The 18,807-nt window shown below is 39.2% G+C and overlaps 1 protein-coding gene across 2 annotated transcripts in view; it reads right to left on the bottom strand.

Annotated features, from left to right (window-relative positions):
* Positions 1–18,807, bottom strand: part of RC3H1 (ring finger and CCCH-type domains 1) — a 71,058-nt gene that overhangs the window by 26,288 nt on the left and 25,963 nt on the right. For both annotated transcript variants that reach the window (XM_058178511.1, XM_058178510.1), the window contains exons 4-9: positions 18,425–18,664; positions 9,578–9,753; positions 9,140–9,340; positions 7,048–7,180; positions 4,124–4,242; positions 2,635–2,747 (exon numbers count right to left, since the gene is read on the bottom strand). In XM_058178511.1, the coding sequence (XP_058034494.1) occupies positions 2,635–2,747; positions 4,124–4,242; positions 7,048–7,180; positions 9,140–9,340; positions 9,578–9,753; positions 18,425–18,664 (982 nt within the window). The remainder of the gene's footprint in view (positions 1–2,634; positions 2,748–4,123; positions 4,243–7,047; positions 7,181–9,139; positions 9,341–9,577; positions 9,754–18,424; positions 18,665–18,807) is intronic.

Here is an 18,807-nt window from a genome sequence, read left to right on the forward strand (position 1 = left end):
TATAGCCCAATATAAACTCTTTGGTCTTATTGGTATTAAGGACCAAGTTACTGTCTCCACACCACAAAAGCAACTAGTCCACCTCATCTCGATAGGTAGACTCATCCCTCCCGGATGAGTCCTACCACTGTTATATCATCTGCAAATTTATTAATAGTGTCACTGGTGTGAATGGGAATGCAGTCATGTACATAAAGAGTATAGAGTAAGGGACTCAACACACAACCCTACGATGTACCAGTGTTAATAATAAGGACTGAGGCTCTCAGCCTGGCCGTTCTCAGAGGGTCAGATTAGTTAATCTGACCCTCTGAGAGCGGCCAGGCAGGAAATCCATAATCCAAAGGCAGATTGAGTAAGAAAGCCCAAGATCCATAAATTTAGATACTAGTCTATGTGGAAGAATTGTGTTAAATGCAGAGCTAAAATCTATAAAAAGCATCCTCACATAGTCCCATTCCCGCTGTTCCAAATGAGTCAGAGCAGTATGAAGAGTGATGGCTACAGCATTCACTGTAGTTCTATTTGTTCTGTATGCAAACTGGTATTTATCAAATGTATGCGGAAGATCAGAAATGTGCCGACAGATCAGTTTCTGAAAGCACTTCATGATGATAGGAATGAGTGCCACTGATCTGTAATAGTTGAGGTTATTGATAGGGAACTTCTTTGGCAGTGGAACAATAGAGATGACAGATCAGTGATGGTTAACCTTTTTGGCACCAAGTGCCAAAACTGAAGTGTGTGTGCATACCGGAGCACTGGAACCCAGAAGAGCAGCTGGCAATGGCATGTGTGCCCACAGAGAGGGCTCTGTGTGCCACCTGTGGCACGCATGCCATAGGTTCGCCATCACGGTGATAGACAATGATGGAACAAAAGCAAGGAAAAACATTAAGTTCCAATATTAACAGGGATAAGATGAAGATGATTTTATGTTTCTGAAAGGACTAAGAGAAAGATGAATTACAAAAGACTAAAAGGATTTGAATGCTAGCAGGTGGGCTAGCAGCTGATTGATGCTTATCTCGGATCTTTAGTTCAGAGTAAAAAACAGTAATGTAACACAACATTTCCCACATGTTAACTGCACATTTTTTAACTCTGCCTTCAAGTATGGCCATATCACAACTTATTTGCAGTAATTGTTTCCTAATGATCCACTAACTCACAGTTAACCAACCTTTCCAGCTTTGCAGACCAGTGGTGGGGAGAAATGGTTCTGTGCGAGTGGCCGGTAAGCGTGCCTGTACAGCTCCATTTATGTGAGCAGTGGGCACATGTGCTCACTTTTTGTGCACATGGAGTGCACACACCTGCCTGCCACTTCTGAGGCCCAGTTTCTAATAGCTCACGGCCCAGTAGTGGGTGGCGGCCTGGGGGTTTGGGGACCCCTGCACTAGATCATTTTTTTCACTGAGCTATTTATCAGGATTCCAAATTTTTGGGTTATTAATTATTGCCAAAAAAATTTCAATTGTATTACTTCTAAATAGGAAATCCTACAATAAATGAAGATGAAACACATCTTGAGACCTTATCTCATCTTGTATTTTTTTAAAATTATCAACAAATACAATCAGAATCATGTCATAAGATAAAACAATAAAAACAGAGACAGGAAATATAATAAAATCATATGTTCACAAATTGTAAAATAGCAAGAAGATTAAGTAAAAATCCAAAACTGAAGAAGACAAGAAGATAATTTTTTTGTAGCTGCTTTTAAGAAAGACTACACTTGCTCAAAAACATCTCTTCCCAACTCACATTTCTAATAAGTTCATCCTCAAATGTAAATATGCTGAATATTTCATTGCTCAGCCCAAGTGAAATAAGTTAAGGATCCAGTCCTCGACTTCCTGAATAGCCAGAGAAATGACTGAAGCCTGGGAAATGGGCTCCTTTCAATAAATAAGAGTGCTGATTTACCACCAGCTTATCAAGTTCTTAGGAGCTGAGGACTTGGAAGTACAAGAAAACAGCCAATGACTTAATAACCGGCCATCAACACCCCAATCTACAACTAAAAAGTCACATACAACCAGGCACCACATAAATACTATGCCTAGAATAACCTAAAGCATACATTCTGATCAGAGACAAGTTCCCGGAGGATGGGATCCAGCATGAGTCTGAAAGCTCGGAAGACTAAAACTCTGGTCCTGGTGATGGACCCAAATTGGATCCTACAACATTATCTTGGGACACATATATTTGCCTTAATTCATGAAATAAATTCCTCTTTAATAATATTTTAATAATTAAAACAGAAGTTCAATTAAATATTTTTATAATTTCTTAAATGCCTTCTAAAAGAATACAACCATAGTAATACTTACCAATTGTTGTATCTAAAGGTCAACTTTAAAAATATACTTCCCCCCCCTTATAATACAAGCAATTCCTAATTAAAATTTTTAAAAATCTCTAAGGTTGATGCATCCAGCTAAATATATTATTAATAAAATGCTACTGTATGACTTATAAACTGCTGTTTCCCAATTTTTGTTTGAATGATCAAAAGTTTTACTATGCTGATCCTGAGGATGACTCAAATTGAACTGAATGATTCCGACTTTAAGCTCATATATAATATTTAAGGTAGAAGTAGAACAATGACATGGAACTTACTTTTCTAGTTCTTCCTGTGAGTGTGCAAATGTGCAGCTGGCCCCACGGGGGCATTCTCTTCTCTGCTTCATATCTCGACACATATATGTCTTGTACTTGCTGTGCTGAGGTGGCTAAATTAGATAAAAAAATACAAAAGATTATTTGGAAAATTGTTCTCCAAATTAAACAGAAAAAAAATCTCATGAAAAAATACAGAAAGATGTCTTTGTTAAAAATGGCATGAGTGACTATGTTTTATGACTGTAATTGTCATCAAAATCTATATAGAAAATAAAATACCAGTTTTGTTCATATAACCATGCGCAAGATCATCCTTTATGTACTGATACAGTAGGTTATTTAAAAAAGAAAACTTAATCATATCATTTAATAGTGTGAATATTATAGATAGGGATAAGTAATAATATAGTATACTAACCTCACAGAAAACTAAGTAGTTGACTGATCTTGGCTTCAAAGAATGCCTAAAATCTATTATCCCTTGTGGTAATTTGTTATCTTACATACAATTTGAAAGAATAAACAACTGTTTTAATTCAGAAAGAAGCCCTTTGTCTAGGTCAAACTCAAGGCGGGACCTGTCTGGAAATATCAAAGGACTGGCCCGCAGTGCCTCTGCCGGCCAAAATGGGCCTCTTGGTGGCCCATTTTTGGCCTCCCACAGCACTCTACTGGCCAAAAATGGGCCACAGAGTGCTGCTGAAGGACTGCATTGGACTGGATTACAATTATGTGGCCTCAAGTAAGTGCCTGATCTGGATAGAAAACAAGAAATATTTTAAGTTAATACTACAGTTTAATGCCAGATTTTATATACTGTAGGTCCATTTAATCTACAATCAACAATCTAGAATCGACACCATTTCTATTTACTACCCTGGAAATGTACCTCTGCTGTTAGAACTTGTATTATCATGTTATTTATGTTACTGTATTTTTATTATTAGTTGAATAATAAAAATACAATAGTGTAAATAACTTTTCTGCCTGGAAAAGCAATTTACTATTAAACAATAGGTATAAATTTAGAAATAAAAAGTTTAATGAAGTATGAAGAATAAGTAATAAATGTTTGCCAGTAATATCTGGTAGAAGAGATAGAAAAATGGTTATAGTAAAGAACAGTGTAAAGAAAGAAGGGAAACAAATGCATCTTGAGCCTGTGTCAAACGCCCACCAAAGGCCACATATCCCCAATTGTCCAAAGTCAAACACAACCCTGATGCAGCCCTCAATGAAATTGAGTTTGATACCCCTGGTTTAGGTGCACCTTTCCCAAGCTCTGCACTTTATACCAGGGGTCTCCAATCTTTCATGTTTGGTGGACTGGCGGTGGTGATGGTGAAGGAAGGGAATGGTTTCGCATCATTTTCACAAATACAGCTTCACGTGTGCACACATACTGTGTTTGTCCACCACTTCCATAGCCTGGTTCCAAACACTGCACTGTAGATCAGGGGTTGGGGACCCTAGCTATTCACTATACCTGTTGCTGATCTGCTCCTTTTTTGCTATGATTCTGGATGTAATCAACCAGCCCATGTACCACAGTCCGTACAGCAACTAATCCATTCTCAAGCTGTTCCCATGTGGGTGGTGGAGCATCTAGTGTTTAGAAGAAAAAAAACCCTGAATTTTTCTCAGCAATGGGAAATTTTATGGAACAAAAAAATCTTTCATCATAAAAACCATTTGGTTTTTTTTATGACATTGAAAATCTAAGACATTTACAAGGATGTAATGATACACAAGAATTAAGATTTGATTTTGAAAAGCAAATTAGTTTCTTTTATGACAAGAACAGGATCCTCTGGCTATTTATTTACTTTCTTTTTCAAAATAAACTTAGTTGGTTTTACATGGTGATTTATGTTAGTATGTTTTTGTTATATTTCTGCACTGGGCCTTTCTGGCAAGAATACAATTCAATACAGACATAAAACAATAAAATAAATATATCATAAAATAACATGATCTTTGAAATTGTCATGAGATTTTTACTTTCTTAAAATTATGTTTATGTGTTTCTTGAGGTTAGAGTATCATCTTCAGGGAGTGGAAATTTTATATAAAACAGAATGTGCAGTCAGGGGAGGCGTGGCCAGTGTCGCGGGCGAGACGGTCGTAAACCCCGATATCTCCGGGGTTTGCGCCGATATCCCCCCGCCCAGGGGGTCTGTCCGAACTTTGGATCGGACCATAGCTGCCTCGAAGGGGCAGCGAAGAGTGGGGGAGCCACCGGAGCGAACGGGGAGATGGCAAACTCCCCATAGCTCTGGATCTTTTCCCCCGACCCAGCAGGGAGGAATGCAGCACCACAGCCCATCATGGCACCTGCACCAAAGCCGCGGCGGCCACAAGAGCAAGCAGGAGGAAGAAACATCAAGAAACAAATTGTTGAAGTCGGGTGAGTGATGATCTCACGAAGAAAAAATAAGAATTTAAAATAGGCACAAGCCTTGGGGAGAACTTGCATATTGGTGGCTAATTGAATAACAAGTGAAAGTGAAAATCAATTTGGAGAATACACATTTGGGAAGTGAAAGAGAGAAGATAGGGCTTGGAATGGAAGCAGAGCCCCATTTAAATAAAGAAAAGGAAAATAAATTTTTTCCAAGTAAACAATGGTTTGGAGATTCTTGGAAGTCTTAACGGATTATATTGGAAACTAAAGAAATAGGAGAAAAAAGTAAAAGAAACTATTGAATTGTTTTTTATGCGAATATCTCAAATCCTTCTGTTTTAAATTTATGGAATATTAAAGATATCAATAGGACATAAAAATCTGGAAGATAAATAAATACAATTAAGGAAAATCTTGGAAAATTGACCTCCACGTACGAAAGCATTTGAGAACAAAGGAACTTTGTCACCAAAATGGCTACTTATAGTAACTGTTTCAAAAGGAGACATCTAGAGGCAGAGGAAGATAGCTAGAGGATTGGTGTTGCTGGAACTACACAATGGCTTTAGAAGAGAGTTTCAGATGGCATGTCTTTGAACTATAGAAACTGAATTCTCTATTTAAACAAGAATCCAGAGGCAAAGAAAGTATGTAAGAATGGAATAGCAGACTATTCCCCATGGAGAATGTTCTGTGGGTATGCGCACACGACATTTTTTTGAAAGGAACTTATGGCTGCCTTTATAATTAGAGGCAGAGGAAAATAGCAAGAGTCGAATAGCTTTCTTGTGACTATTCCCATGAGGATTGATTTCGCTGGGACCACACAACAGTTTCAGAAGAGATTTCTAGATGTTGTGTCTTTGGATTGTTGATTTAAGCGGAGAATTCCTTACTTAAGAAGAATTCAGAGGCAAAGAAAGAAAGTAAGAATGGAATAGTGGACTATCCCACAGAGCAAGTGCTGCTGATGTAGACACACTACATTTTTTTGAAAGGAACTAATGGCTGCTTTTAGAGTTATGTTAAGAAATTTATTTTAGAAAATGTTAATATCTATATTAAAATATGAGTGACAACTATGATAAAAATAATTGAAGTTTCGGGAAATGGAGGGAAAAATACTAGAATAAATTGAGATAAGAGGGAAATGAGTGTTATTATATTGAAGAAAAAATTCTCTTTTTTTGTTCTTACAAATAAGTAAGGTAATGAAAGGATTTGATAAAACTTCTAAGGAAACAGTTAATATTTTGGGGGAATAACTGGGGGAAATAATTAGTGATTACCCTTGCAAATGTTAAATTTTCTGTTTGATATTAAAATGGATTAGATGGAAAACTTTAAATATATGTTATTGATTTAGAGGCAGAGGAAGACGAAGGGAAGAATGAAATTGTCTATGTGATCTCTGGGCAGTTTTAAAAAATATTTTAGATAGGATGACCTCTGATTAGTAATGTAGATATAAAGCTGAGAAATTTTAAAATGTAAATAGAATTTATTAATGATGTTAAAGGGAATTAAGCACGGGGACTAGACTTCATTTAAATATTTTCCTGAATGGGTTGAATTTGATTTACTTCCATAATCAGATTGTGTGCAAATAAATAATTGAATTTGAAGAAGGAAAATACACTGTATTAGACTATAACTTAGGTGAAACTTGATATGTTTAAAGATGTACCTGACCAATAATTTGTTCACAATGATTTTTTTTATTATGCTTGTAAAAAAATTAAAAAAAAATTGGCCAAAAAAAAAAAAAGAATGTGCAGTCAGCACTAACTTTTGATTTATACACAGTTCTCAAAAAATTATAGTCCACATATAGGAAAAATTTGGAACTGGTGGTCAAAAAATATAGATTCAAAAAATTGATGAAACTGACTCTAGTCCACAAAAGCTTATGCCCTAATAAATATATTAGTCTTAAGGTGATATAAAAACTGTTGTCTGCCTGCCTGCCTGATTACCCATCCGCCCATCCATCCATCCAAATTTACCTGGACTAGGATCAATATTTGCAAGAAGTTCAAGATGGGGTCGAAGCCGGGTCAAATTAGCTGGATCACCAGTCCTCTGGAGAGCAATTGTTAATTCCTGAACACTTTGTGCAAAAGAGGCTGGGGTCTGCAACTTAACACATTCACATATTAATCATTAGAAATGCTTTCTGTCCACATGGACATCCAATCAAGCACCATGAGAAAATACATGTTAACATTATCTTAATTATTTATGACTTGATATAAAGCATGTTGTCTTCCAAAATTTGGTGTCTTCTCCAGAAATAATGCACTAATTCCTAATAATAGTAGAAAACAGTATACAAAGACACTAAAATGAGTTTTCAATCAAGAAAAATGCTATTATAAGAAGAGAAAAGTGAAAAAATGATTAACTTCTGGCATCTTTTGCACTCATCCTTCCATTTCAACAATATCATTATTAGTTATGTATAAACAAAGATCTGGGTTTTTTTGCACTGCATACACGAGTTCCCTCATAGGCTCTGGGTCTCTCGATAGGCTCTATTTACTTAGTACACAGGAGTAAATGCATGTTAAAGTGGATGAAAATTTCGAGTATCAAATCCTGAGTATCAAATCCTGAAAAACCAATTAAGGTTTGCTTTATTTTATCAGGATTAAACGCTGCATGGAAAAACAACATGCAGAAAACTATTGAATTTTATTTATTAAAATTAATCTGTAGTTTCATAACACACTAGCATGGGAAAACTGCAATGCTTTTCCCAGTTGGACTGCAAGAAACTCCTTCCACATTATGGTCTCATACAAGCCTAGGCCTCCAACATCACAGACTAAAGCTAAAAATTACTCCTGAAATGCTTCCAAATCATTTTAAGAACTTGCCTGGTACAGCGTTATATAAATGCTCTGTAGCCTTTTTCCCCCAATGTAAGTACCTTCCAAAGTACTACTTAGAGCAACAATCACATCTTAGCTTTAAGCTTAAGAAATGATCTAGGATGATCTAGGGCTGTTTTTCTTTTTATTCAAGGAGTTAATAACATTCAGGAACATTATTACTACTAGAAATAAATGTATTTTATATGAGTTCCTACATAAAACCCTCTCAAAGTGATTTACAAAATATAAAATATACCATAAAATAATAAAACAGTTTTAAAGATGATGATAATAATAATAGCAGAAATAAAAAGCATTCATCTGGAATTCACAAATGAATATTAAAGTGAAAATAGGTAAAAACACACTTTCTAGTTTAGGCTATAATAGCAATACCATTTAAGACTTATATACAGCTTCACAGTGCTTTTACAACCCTCTCTAAGGCATATTGCCCCCAACAATCTGGGTCCTCATTTTACTGACCTCGGAAAGATGGAAGGCTGAGTCAACCTTGAGCTTGGTGAGATTCGAACCGCCAAATTACAATCAGCTGGCAGTCAGCAGAAGTAACCTGCAGTACTGCATTCTAACCACTGCACCACCACGGTTCATAATAGGCCCTACGTCTAAAATGGTGAAAGAGGTTCCCAGGTATTTTGGATCAAAGCTAAACTTTACAGGTAAGGAGGATACTCCATTCCCACTATAGGTAGTTCTCAACTTACAGCCACAATTGAGCCCCAAATTTCTATTGCTAAGCAAGACAGTTGTTAAGTGAGTTTTGCCCCATTTTACAATCTTTCTTGCCAAGTAGTTAAATGAATCACTGCAGTTGTTTAGTAACATGGTTGTTAAATGAATCTGGCATCCCTAATGACTTAGCTTGATAAAAGGTCGCAAAAGGTGAACACATGACCCTGGGACACAGCAACCCTCATAAATACATGCCAGTGGTCAAGTGCAGGAATTTTGATCATGTGACCATGGATATACTGCAACACTAGTAAGTGTGAGTCATAAGTCACTTTTTTAAGTGCTGTTGTAACTTCAGTCATTAAATGAATGGTTGTTAAGTTGAGGACTACCTGTACAAAGTTGGACTGAAAAAAAATGTAATTGGTGCACTTCACATATAAATATGAATTTCTCTTTACAATTTTATCAGCATTTTTAAAATTGATTTGAGAAACAAAAGGGTAATGATTTAAAGAGATACTACCTTGTCAATAATGGACTGCATGTGGGATTTGTGAGACTGGTCTCCATATAGCAATGAAGACCATTGATCTGGAGCTATGCGCAAACCAGCCTCCATAGCAATTTGTACAATTTGGGAATCATGTTCTCTTCTCAGAGCTTCATATGTTCTGAATTCCTCCTTCAGCTGCATTAGGGAGGAATCCTCATCACGTTTAGTCACCTGGTGGAGGAAAAACTATTAAAGTAAGATAAAATAATGAACCTAAGGAATAAGTGTGCCTAATCAAGTTTCTCTCTTGCAAATGATAATTCGGCGGAACTTTTTGCATCATGCCATTTGTGCAAAAGAAGTTCTCACACACACACACACACACACACACACACACACACACAAAATTTAAGAATGGACATAACTACCAGATAAAGTAGATCCACAAGCACTTAAGTTCTTTTGTACCTTGAAACAGGAGGCTCTGTAAAGAAGCTGGACAACATGCCCAATGCTGGTTTTAGAAGCCTGAGGAAATCGTGGCTCCAACCTCTGTACCACAAAGAGAACCAAGACTTTTCGAGATAAAGCAGATCCATCTTCTAAAGCTAAAAGAACTAACTTCAGGGCTTCCTCCTGCATCGCTGGAAAATCAAGAGAACCATCACAGAATTAATATAGGATTTTTGTAGATATTACAAATTCTAAGAATTAGCAACTATATTAGGAGGTATACAAATCTCCAGGTTATATGAGGATCGTGCTAGAAAAGGGGCATTGGTCTCACCTGATATGCTCCTTCTCGCTGTGTGGAGATAGTATCCAGGAACAGGTTGACTTCATCTGCTAGCTGATTGGACTGAGTCTGTCAGAGCTGAGGACACATCTCCCTTATCAATGGTCCCCAGCTTTTAGCGAAGACTTATTTACAGACTTGACGTGTCTTGTGCTAAGGTTTTCCTCCTTTGGACACAGGACTAGACGGTCTTCAGGGTGGGGCTGGATGCTATCTCCACCCAACGAGAAGGAGTGTATCAGGTAAGACCAGGGGTGAAATGCTCCCGGTTCGGACCAGATCACCCGATCCAGTAGCAGTAGATGGCAGCGGGTGGTTCGGAGAACCCGTAGCAAAAATCCCTGGCTCCACCCTCTGCCCCTGCTAAGCTGCGCCATCATCAGTTTTTTTTTACTTTTAAAAGCATTTTTTCTTCAGCTGAAAAAATGCTTTTAAAAGTAAAAAAAAAAGTCTTTAATGATCGCGTGGCTCAGCTGGGATATTTTACAACCTCAGCCGAAGAGGTTGTAAAAAAAAAGTTTTTAAAAGGCTCCTCTGGCGATCCCAGCTGAGTTGCCTATCACCAGAATCTTTAAAAAACATGTTTTCTACAAGCTCTTCAGCCAAAGAGATTGTTAAAACTATCCTTTTAAGAGGTTCTGGCGAGCAGGCAACTTCAGCTGGGATTGTCAGAGGAGCCTTTTAGAATAGTTTTTTCCTCTGGTGATCCCAGCTAAGTTGCCTGATCATCACAGGCTTTTAAAATCATTTTTTTACAACCTCTTACAACAGCCCCCACCCATGCCCACTCAATCGCCCGGTCCCACTTGCCTTTTGGGCTCGCTAAGCCTTGCTTTGCTTTGGCTGCTGCAATCAGTTGCATCAGCTAGCAACTGAATCTGCCTGCCTGCAATCCATCTCCTCGGTGAGCAACTCAATCTGCCTGCCTCCAATTGGGTAAGTAACTGGGGGTGGAGCTTTAAAAAATAATTAATTGGGTTTTTGTTAAGGAGTTTTTTTTTTAGACAGCAATTTAAAGTTAAGGAAGTTTTAAATTTAGCTGCTTTTATCTAAAACAGATATCTAAAACACCTTAGTAACTTTAAGGCTTCTGGACTTCAACTCCCAGAGTTCCTCAGCCAGCTTTGCTGTGTGAGCTTTGCTGGCTGAGGAACTCTGGGAGCTGAAGTCACAAACCTTAAAGTTACTAAGGTTGGAGACCCCTGATCTAAAAATATAAAAAAATATAAATAAAATAAAATAAAATAAATTATTTTATTTTAAAATAAAATAATTGTAGAGCTTTCTGAGATTTGGTGTGTTTCTGTATTGTTTCACTCTAACTACACAAACACACAAAATCTCACAAAGCTGTATGTGGCATTGTGTGTGTGTGAGTCAGTTGTGTTGTGTTGTGTGTATGTAAAGTGTGAAAGTTGGTTTTTGAGCTTTTTGTGGCTGTGTGAGGTTCCTGCTTGTTGCAGGGGCTATTTTGGGTGAAGTGCAGCTGCTTTTACATTGTGTGTTGTGTTGTGTGTGTGTAAAGTGCGAAAGTTGTTTTTTGGTACCTCTTGCTGTTTTGTATACTTAGTTTATTATTTTTATTATTTATTGTTATTGGCCACGCCCCCAGTGATCTGACCACCAAGCCACGCCCACCAATTAAGCCACGCCCACAGAACTGGTAGGGAAAATTTTTAGATTTCACTCCTGGGTAAGACCAATGCCCCTTCTCCATTGTGGTGGAGATAGCATCCAGGAATGGGACATACCAGAGCTGGTGGTGGGCTGCAGTCTGGTCCAAAGTCCCCTGTTCAGAATGGACCGACTCGCCTGCCAAAGGCCGCTTCAGCCAAACTGAAGGTGTCCAGCTTGTAATGTTTGATAAAAGGGAATGGAGAGGACCATGTAGTTGCTCAACATACCTCCTCGATAGAGGCTTGCATTGCCCACCCCTCTGTCATTGCTGCACTCCTGGTGGAATGGGCTGTTACCTGCCGAGGTAAAGCAAGAGCCTGGAGTTCGTAGGCCTTGGCAATGCACGCCTGAATCCAGCGGCTCACGGTTGATAGAGTGACTTTGTTGCCCAGGGTAGAGGGCTAGGACACAAAGAGGGACTCTGTCTTCCTGAAGGAGGAAGTCCTCTTAATGTACATGTGGAGGGCCCTCCCTACATCCAAGGTATGCCACTTCTTCACCAGGGCGTGTACTGGGCCAGGGCAGAAGTCAGATAGTGCAAGTTCCTGAGCCCTGTAGAACCATGAGTCCACCCTGGGAACAAAGGAAGGGTCCAACCACAAGACCATCCTATTGGGATGGAAGATACAGAGGTCCTTCCTGACAGAGAGGGACTCCAACTCTGAAATTCGTCTAGGTTCATTGTGCCCTTAATGAACCTGCACATGGCCGGGTGTTGAGCGAGGGACTCCAGATCTCCGCAAGAGAGGACCGAGGACAGGGTACATCTGTCGACGAATAGTGTTGGGTGATAGCCCCTTGTCTAGTCCTTCTGGAGGAACTCCAGTATCTGGCTACGGATACCGATGAATGGTTCAATCCCAACCTGGAACACCAGGCACAAAAAGTTTTCCAGGCTGCAGCATATATCCAGGCCTCCTAGAGGCCTGTATAGTCTGAATTACCCTGGAGAAATAATTGTCCTGGCTCAGAAGCCTCCGCTCAAATATCAGATGGTCATTTGGAGCCACTGTGGGTCCGGGTGGACCAAGGCCCCCTGGGTGAGGGAGATTCTGTCTGGCAGTATCCTTCAAGGTCTGGTCACTGACCGGTTGACCAGGTTGGTAAACCATGGCCTTTGGTAAACCATGGCCAGTGTGGAGCCAGAAGTAGGACCTCTGCCTTTTCCACCAATACCTTCCAGATCACCTTCAGAATGAGGGGAAATAGAGGGAATGCGTAGATGAATCCTTGGGCCAAGGACTGCAAATCACGTGATTCCCTGCAATCACGAAATACCTTTCTTTTTTTTTAAATCAAGTTTTATTTTTTTTCTTTCACACACACACACACACATATTTTATGAACAGAGTATTGGCCATATCATATCTTATACAACTTGTCATATCCAAATACATTTTACATAGTTACAATTTCTGCCAAAATATTCTTTTTCCATATTTTTAAATCATATCTTAATATTTCTATGCTTATTATATAAACAACATCTTCTTCCGCCCTCAAATTCTACTTTCTCCATTTTTAATCATATATATTCTTTTAACTTTCATAGTAATTCATTCTTTATCCTGATAGATGTAAATGTGTTCGGAGTTGCCTTTCTTTCATTTCATCTTTTTTGTTTTACAGTAATCTTCCTTCTTTTTTTCCTCTTTCCTCTCCCTCCTTTCTTTTATCCTTCCTACTTTCTTCTTTCCTACTCTTCTACTCCTTCTCCACTTCCCCTTCCTTTCTCCGCCTCCTCCTTTCTTCCTCCCTATCTAACCTTTTCTCCTACTCTTATTTTCTTTCCCTTTCTTCCTCTCCTCTTCCCTTTCTTCTATTCCTCTCTTCTTCCTCTCTTCTCCCTTCCTTCCATCTCCCTACTACTCCTTTTTTCATTCTCTCTATTGCTGTATTCATTTTCAGTTCAGTATTTTCCACTATTGTGTCCAGGCAGCCCGATTTTTCCTCCATTTATTGAATATATTTTTCAGAATTCCCATCATATTTTTAAATTATTAACAATGTATTTCAGCTTATTCCATTTTTACCTTAAAACTTTTTAATTAAATTAACCTTCCACCTCTTATTTTCTTTAATTCCTAATTTCTTATTCCCACATCAATGAATTGTTTCTCTTTTACTAGCATTTTAATTTTATATTTCAATTTCAATTATTTTCACATATAAACCATTCTGTCTTTCACATTGCATCTGCTGATCTATTTTACATTAGACAATATACTTCTTTTTTGCTTCTTACATACATTTCATCCTTAATTACATCATTTACTAACATTTCAATTTTGTATCTTAATTTCAATTAATTATTCCATTTTACAGTAATCTGTATATTTCTTCTGATTTACTTCTTACATATAATTTCTACTACTAATACCATTCCCTTAAATGTTTTAATTCCCTTTCTACTATCCATTTTTCTTCCCCTTTTAACCATTTTCTTTTGGTCTCTCCAGAATTCCATTTCTTAATATTTTCCTCCCTTTCTCCCATTCTCTTATTTCCTCCTTTTTCTTTTTGTATTTATTGTATCTTCCTTCCTGCATTCTCTAGTTTTTAAGATTGTTACTCTTTTAATTCCCCCTCTCAATCTTTTCTAATTTCCTTCTCTTCTCTTCTTTTTTGAGAAATATTCCCCCCATCCATTTTTATTTTGTTACTGTCAATCTCAGTGTAATTATCTATTTTTAATCTTCAATTATTTTCTTTCCAACATATGTTCTTGCTTCTCACTTATATTTCCTTTTTCCTTTTTTGTACTCTAACCAGTCCTCTGCTTCTTTATTTCCCTTAAACACTTCTCGCACCTTTTGAAACATCTCCCTTAGTTCCTCATACTCATGCTCCTAATTTTCCATGTTGCCAATTCAAAAAGAAAATATTTTTTAGTTTATTATTATTTTAGCTTGTGTATAATTCAAATTCAAGTCCATATAATGTCTCTTTTTTCTTTCCAAGTAATGTCCAATTCAGGTATTCATTTAGACCATTCCAGTTTAAAACTTTATTCTTTCCACCTCCCACGGTAGTTTGAATCCTTTGTTCTTTCAGTCTTTAAAACACACTTTTCCCCCACCAACTGATGTCTCTCTCCAATCCACAAATCCCCAGATAATAAAATATTAATTGTAAATCCACAAAGACAATACTTTCTCTTCTTCTATTAACTCCTTTTATTATTACAGAATGCTTTCCCTCAGTTTTCTTTTTCTTATATTATTTTTAATTCTCTCCAAATCCAATTTTAAATCCAGGTAGAAAGTTTTCCTTTTAGGGCTTTAGTTTTTTAAGTATCTTTTTGGTTTTTTCCCCTTCACTTTGAATTCCCAAGTGCCAATTAGCTGCTTATTTCAGGTTGGGACCTCTTTTAAGCTTTTAAAGAGTTTTTCTTCTTACCTGTGAGTTGGCCAATCACTCACCCGGTAACAATACTCCATTCAATCACCGCTCCTGCATAAATCTTAGTCTGGTTGCCCCAGCTTGTAGCAGTCGTTTCAATGGCCACCACCCCCACCGCCAGATCAAAGAGCTGCCTCCAACCCTTTCAGGAACTTGCCTGTTCCTCTTGGTCTTCCGAGGTGCCTCTCTTTCTTCCCCGTCCTTCCAAGATGGTTCCTGTCTGAAGACACCCCGCTCCCCGCAATGGTTTATCTGGCTGGATTTCCAGCCAGTATCACCGCAATGTTTCCGTTTCTCACAAAATAACTTTCTGTGATTATGCAGATCGATTGGCCTTCAACAGGCTCGAGCTGAAGCTCTTCACGCTGGGATCAGTCTGGCAGCTCCACCGGTCAGACCGGGAGCCAGCCAAGTGGGTGTCAATCTCCCCTGAAAGGTCTTTGCTGTGAAAAATCCAGGAATAGCAAGTTATCCAAAATCCTCTTGGAGAGCTGCTGTTAAGGGCGTTGCAAATGTCCGGTGCCAACTGCTGGAGACTAAGGGCTTGGGAGAGCTGTTTGAAGGGGGTCCGGAGTGCAGGAAGTCCACCTGAATAAGTGTGGCTGTTGTCCGCTCCCTTGGTTTATAGCGGGCTTGGGCTTAGCCCTTCACACTTGTAAGAAACCTGAGGCTCCACTGGCTGAGATCGGAAGCCAGCTGGGTGGTAGTTTGTTCAACGATCTCTGTTGCTGAAGAGAATCCTGGAGATTTGTAAGGAGTAATTGTAAACACGCTTTCCAGAATGGACTGGAGTGACTGCATCTTGAACTGCCTGTAAATGAGTAGGCGATTCAGCTTTTTCAGGTCCAGAATTGCCACCCCCACCCCCCTGAGGCTTTTGGGATTACAAAGAGGATGGAAGAGAATCCCAGCCCGTTGGTCCTCTGGAACCGGTTGGATTGCCTAAATGTCCAACAGATATTGAATAGCTGTTTCCATGAGGACCTTCTTCGATTTGTCCCTTGAGATGGGACAACAAATGAAAAACCTCGGGGATGTGGAGAGGAACTTCAGGGAGAGGCCCAATCTTACCATCTCCAGGACCCAGGCATCTGTGGTGATGTCCTCCTAATGCTTGACAAATAGAGCCAGGCGGCCCCCAATGAGAGATCTTGCCATCACTTTGAGCATCAAAGGGAGCGACCTCCTCCACCCCGAAAGGGCCACTTGTGCTGTAACTGCCTGTTCCTGCCCGACCTGTCCTACTGTTGTTCTTGTCTCAGGAAGTAAGGTCTCTGTGACCGTTGAAACCCAGAACTGGAGTCCGGCGCACGACCAGAGGGGCGGTGAAAGTAAGGTGAGGCACAAAATTTGCCTTGCCAGGAGAAAGCTTGCAGAAACTTCCTCCTATCCTTGGACTCCACTAAGATGGGGTCCAAGGCATCCCCAAACAGCTTCTCCACTTTAAAGGGTGCCGAGGCTAGCCTCCATTTGTGCCTGGTATCCGCCTGCCATCGACGGAGCCATAGCAGGCAGTGGGAAGCCACTGATGATGCTATGGCCTTTGAGGCATACTTGGCCGTGTTGAGCGTAGCGTCGGCTAAGAACTCCACTGCGGAGATAAGTTTATCTCTTGGTGGGTTCAAATGTCCCCAGCTGTAATGCGTTCCTGCATCTGATGCAGCCAGAGAGGCTCTGTTGAAAAAAGAGGTGAACATGACAGCCTTGACCGCCCATGCAGCCACCTGATGGCCTCTTTGAAGCGCTTGCTCTGCCCTCTTGTCCTCCGCCTTTAGTGTTTCCTCTGGATCACTGGGTATGATTGAGGGCAAGGACAGGGCAACCACTGGAGCATCTACCATAGGTGTCTGGAGGCGCCTGGGTCAGCTCTGGTCCCACATTATAGTTTCCTCTCTGACGGTGGGTTGGGGCCTGTCCCTGGAGAGGTCCATTGTCTTTGTACCACATCAATGAACAGCCTGGGTGAGGGAATCACCTCTGCTGTAGTGGTTGGCTCCAAAAATAGGAAGTCCATAGGAACTGCCGCATCAAAGGCGGGATCTGACCCAGGCAGATCGTATTTTATGCCTTGAATGTAAACACATCTGTCCTAGCCGAGTCAAAAGCTGGAACCATTGGTAAGGGAGGTGTGTCCTCACAGCTCTGAAAGACTCAGTCCAATCAGCTAGCAGACGAGGTCAACCCGTTCCTGAATGCTATCTCTACCACAATGGAGAATATCTCATTCCCCTAGAGCATAATTTACTTGCGTTAGAAGGAACCAGACAATTTTCATTTTCATAACAATTACTAGTCTGTATGTGACATGGTTTTAAAAATAGGAATGACCGAATGCAAATACAAACGTACCAAAAAAATTATATGTGCTAAAAACCCCAAGTATATTCTTTACTGCAAATAGTTCATCATAGGATTAATTATGCCACTTAATATTTCAATCCAATACATATTGCAATATTTAATACAGGCAGCTGACTTACAACCATTCATTTAATGACTGTTCAAAGTCACAATAGAACTGAAAAAAGTGACTTATGACCAATTCTAACACAATTATCCCCTGTGCAGCATCCCCACAGTCACGTAATCAAACTGTGGGTGCTTGGCAACTGACATGTATTTATGATGGTTGCATCATCCTAGGGTCTTGAGATTGTCATTTGCAACCTTCATAGGGAGCTTCTAATAAGCAAAATCAATGAGGGAAGCCAGATTCGCGTAACATCCGCATGATTCACTTAACAACTGCAATGATTGCTTAACAACTATGGCAAAAAAAGTCATAAAATGGGGCAGAACTGACTCAAAAACTGCCTTGCTTAGCAGTGGAATTTTGGGATCAATTGTAAGTTGAGGACTCCCTTTAATGAACGTTTAAGCAGTTGATCTTACTCCTTGCAATTAAGAAGTGGGCCTTGAGTGCTACGTTGTGTCCCCTAAGGCAGAATCCACCAATTGTTGGATGGGCATTCTGAAATTGAAGTTCACATGTCTGAAGGATACCCAGGCTAGGGAAGGCTGCTAGGACAGCTTTAGGTAACAACTAATTCCAAAAATTCAAATGCTGAATTTTTATAACTGAAGTAGTGGAAACTTATTAAATATTACTTTATATTTTTCTTGAAGTCTGAAATTTTGTTAGTTTATATTTGAGAGGCTTTTTCCTTGATTACTTTATCTGGTACTGCTCGAGCCTGTATTGAATCTTTAAACAATTTAATAAAATACCATCCTACTGTATAGCTGAACACTTAGTAAGTCTTTAGTAAAACCTGTCAAATCTGTGCAATGTTAAGTAGAAATAAACCACACTATCATTAAAAAAGAATAGATTTTTTAAATGCTTTGCATTGTTCAAATATAAAAAATATGTAAAGCATTTTTGCTCATATCACAGCTGATCATCTTGCTGATAGAAAACCATTTTCCCTGCTACATACCTGGTCCAAGGAACTGACAGCCTCTAGCCCTCACTGCAGCCCAAAGGTTTGAAGATAATTGCTGGGGATTCTGGTGCTGAAGAATAAGCTCAGTAACAGTTCTTTCACCCAGAGATCGTGCTGCACGCATAGCTCGGATCCGCCCTTCTTCTTCCACCAGCTGGCAATGGACTAATGTCACAAGCTTCCTTTGCATGGGCCGACTAAGCACACTCTGAGTTGTGCTGTTCAATCCTACACCTTTATGAAGAGAAAAAAAATATTTTTTTGAATTTCTTGAGGGCAATGCAAAAGTTATATACAATCTACTTAGGGCTAATTATTCAAATAGTATGCAAGGTTAAAAATGTTATGGTGTTTAGATCTGCTGAGGAAAATGTATA

The sequence above is a fragment of the Ahaetulla prasina genome, chromosome 3, assembly GCF_028640845.1.
Source record: "Ahaetulla prasina isolate Xishuangbanna chromosome 3, ASM2864084v1, whole genome shotgun sequence".
Classification (NCBI taxonomy): Eukaryota; Metazoa; Chordata; class Lepidosauria; order Squamata; family Colubridae; genus Ahaetulla; species Ahaetulla prasina.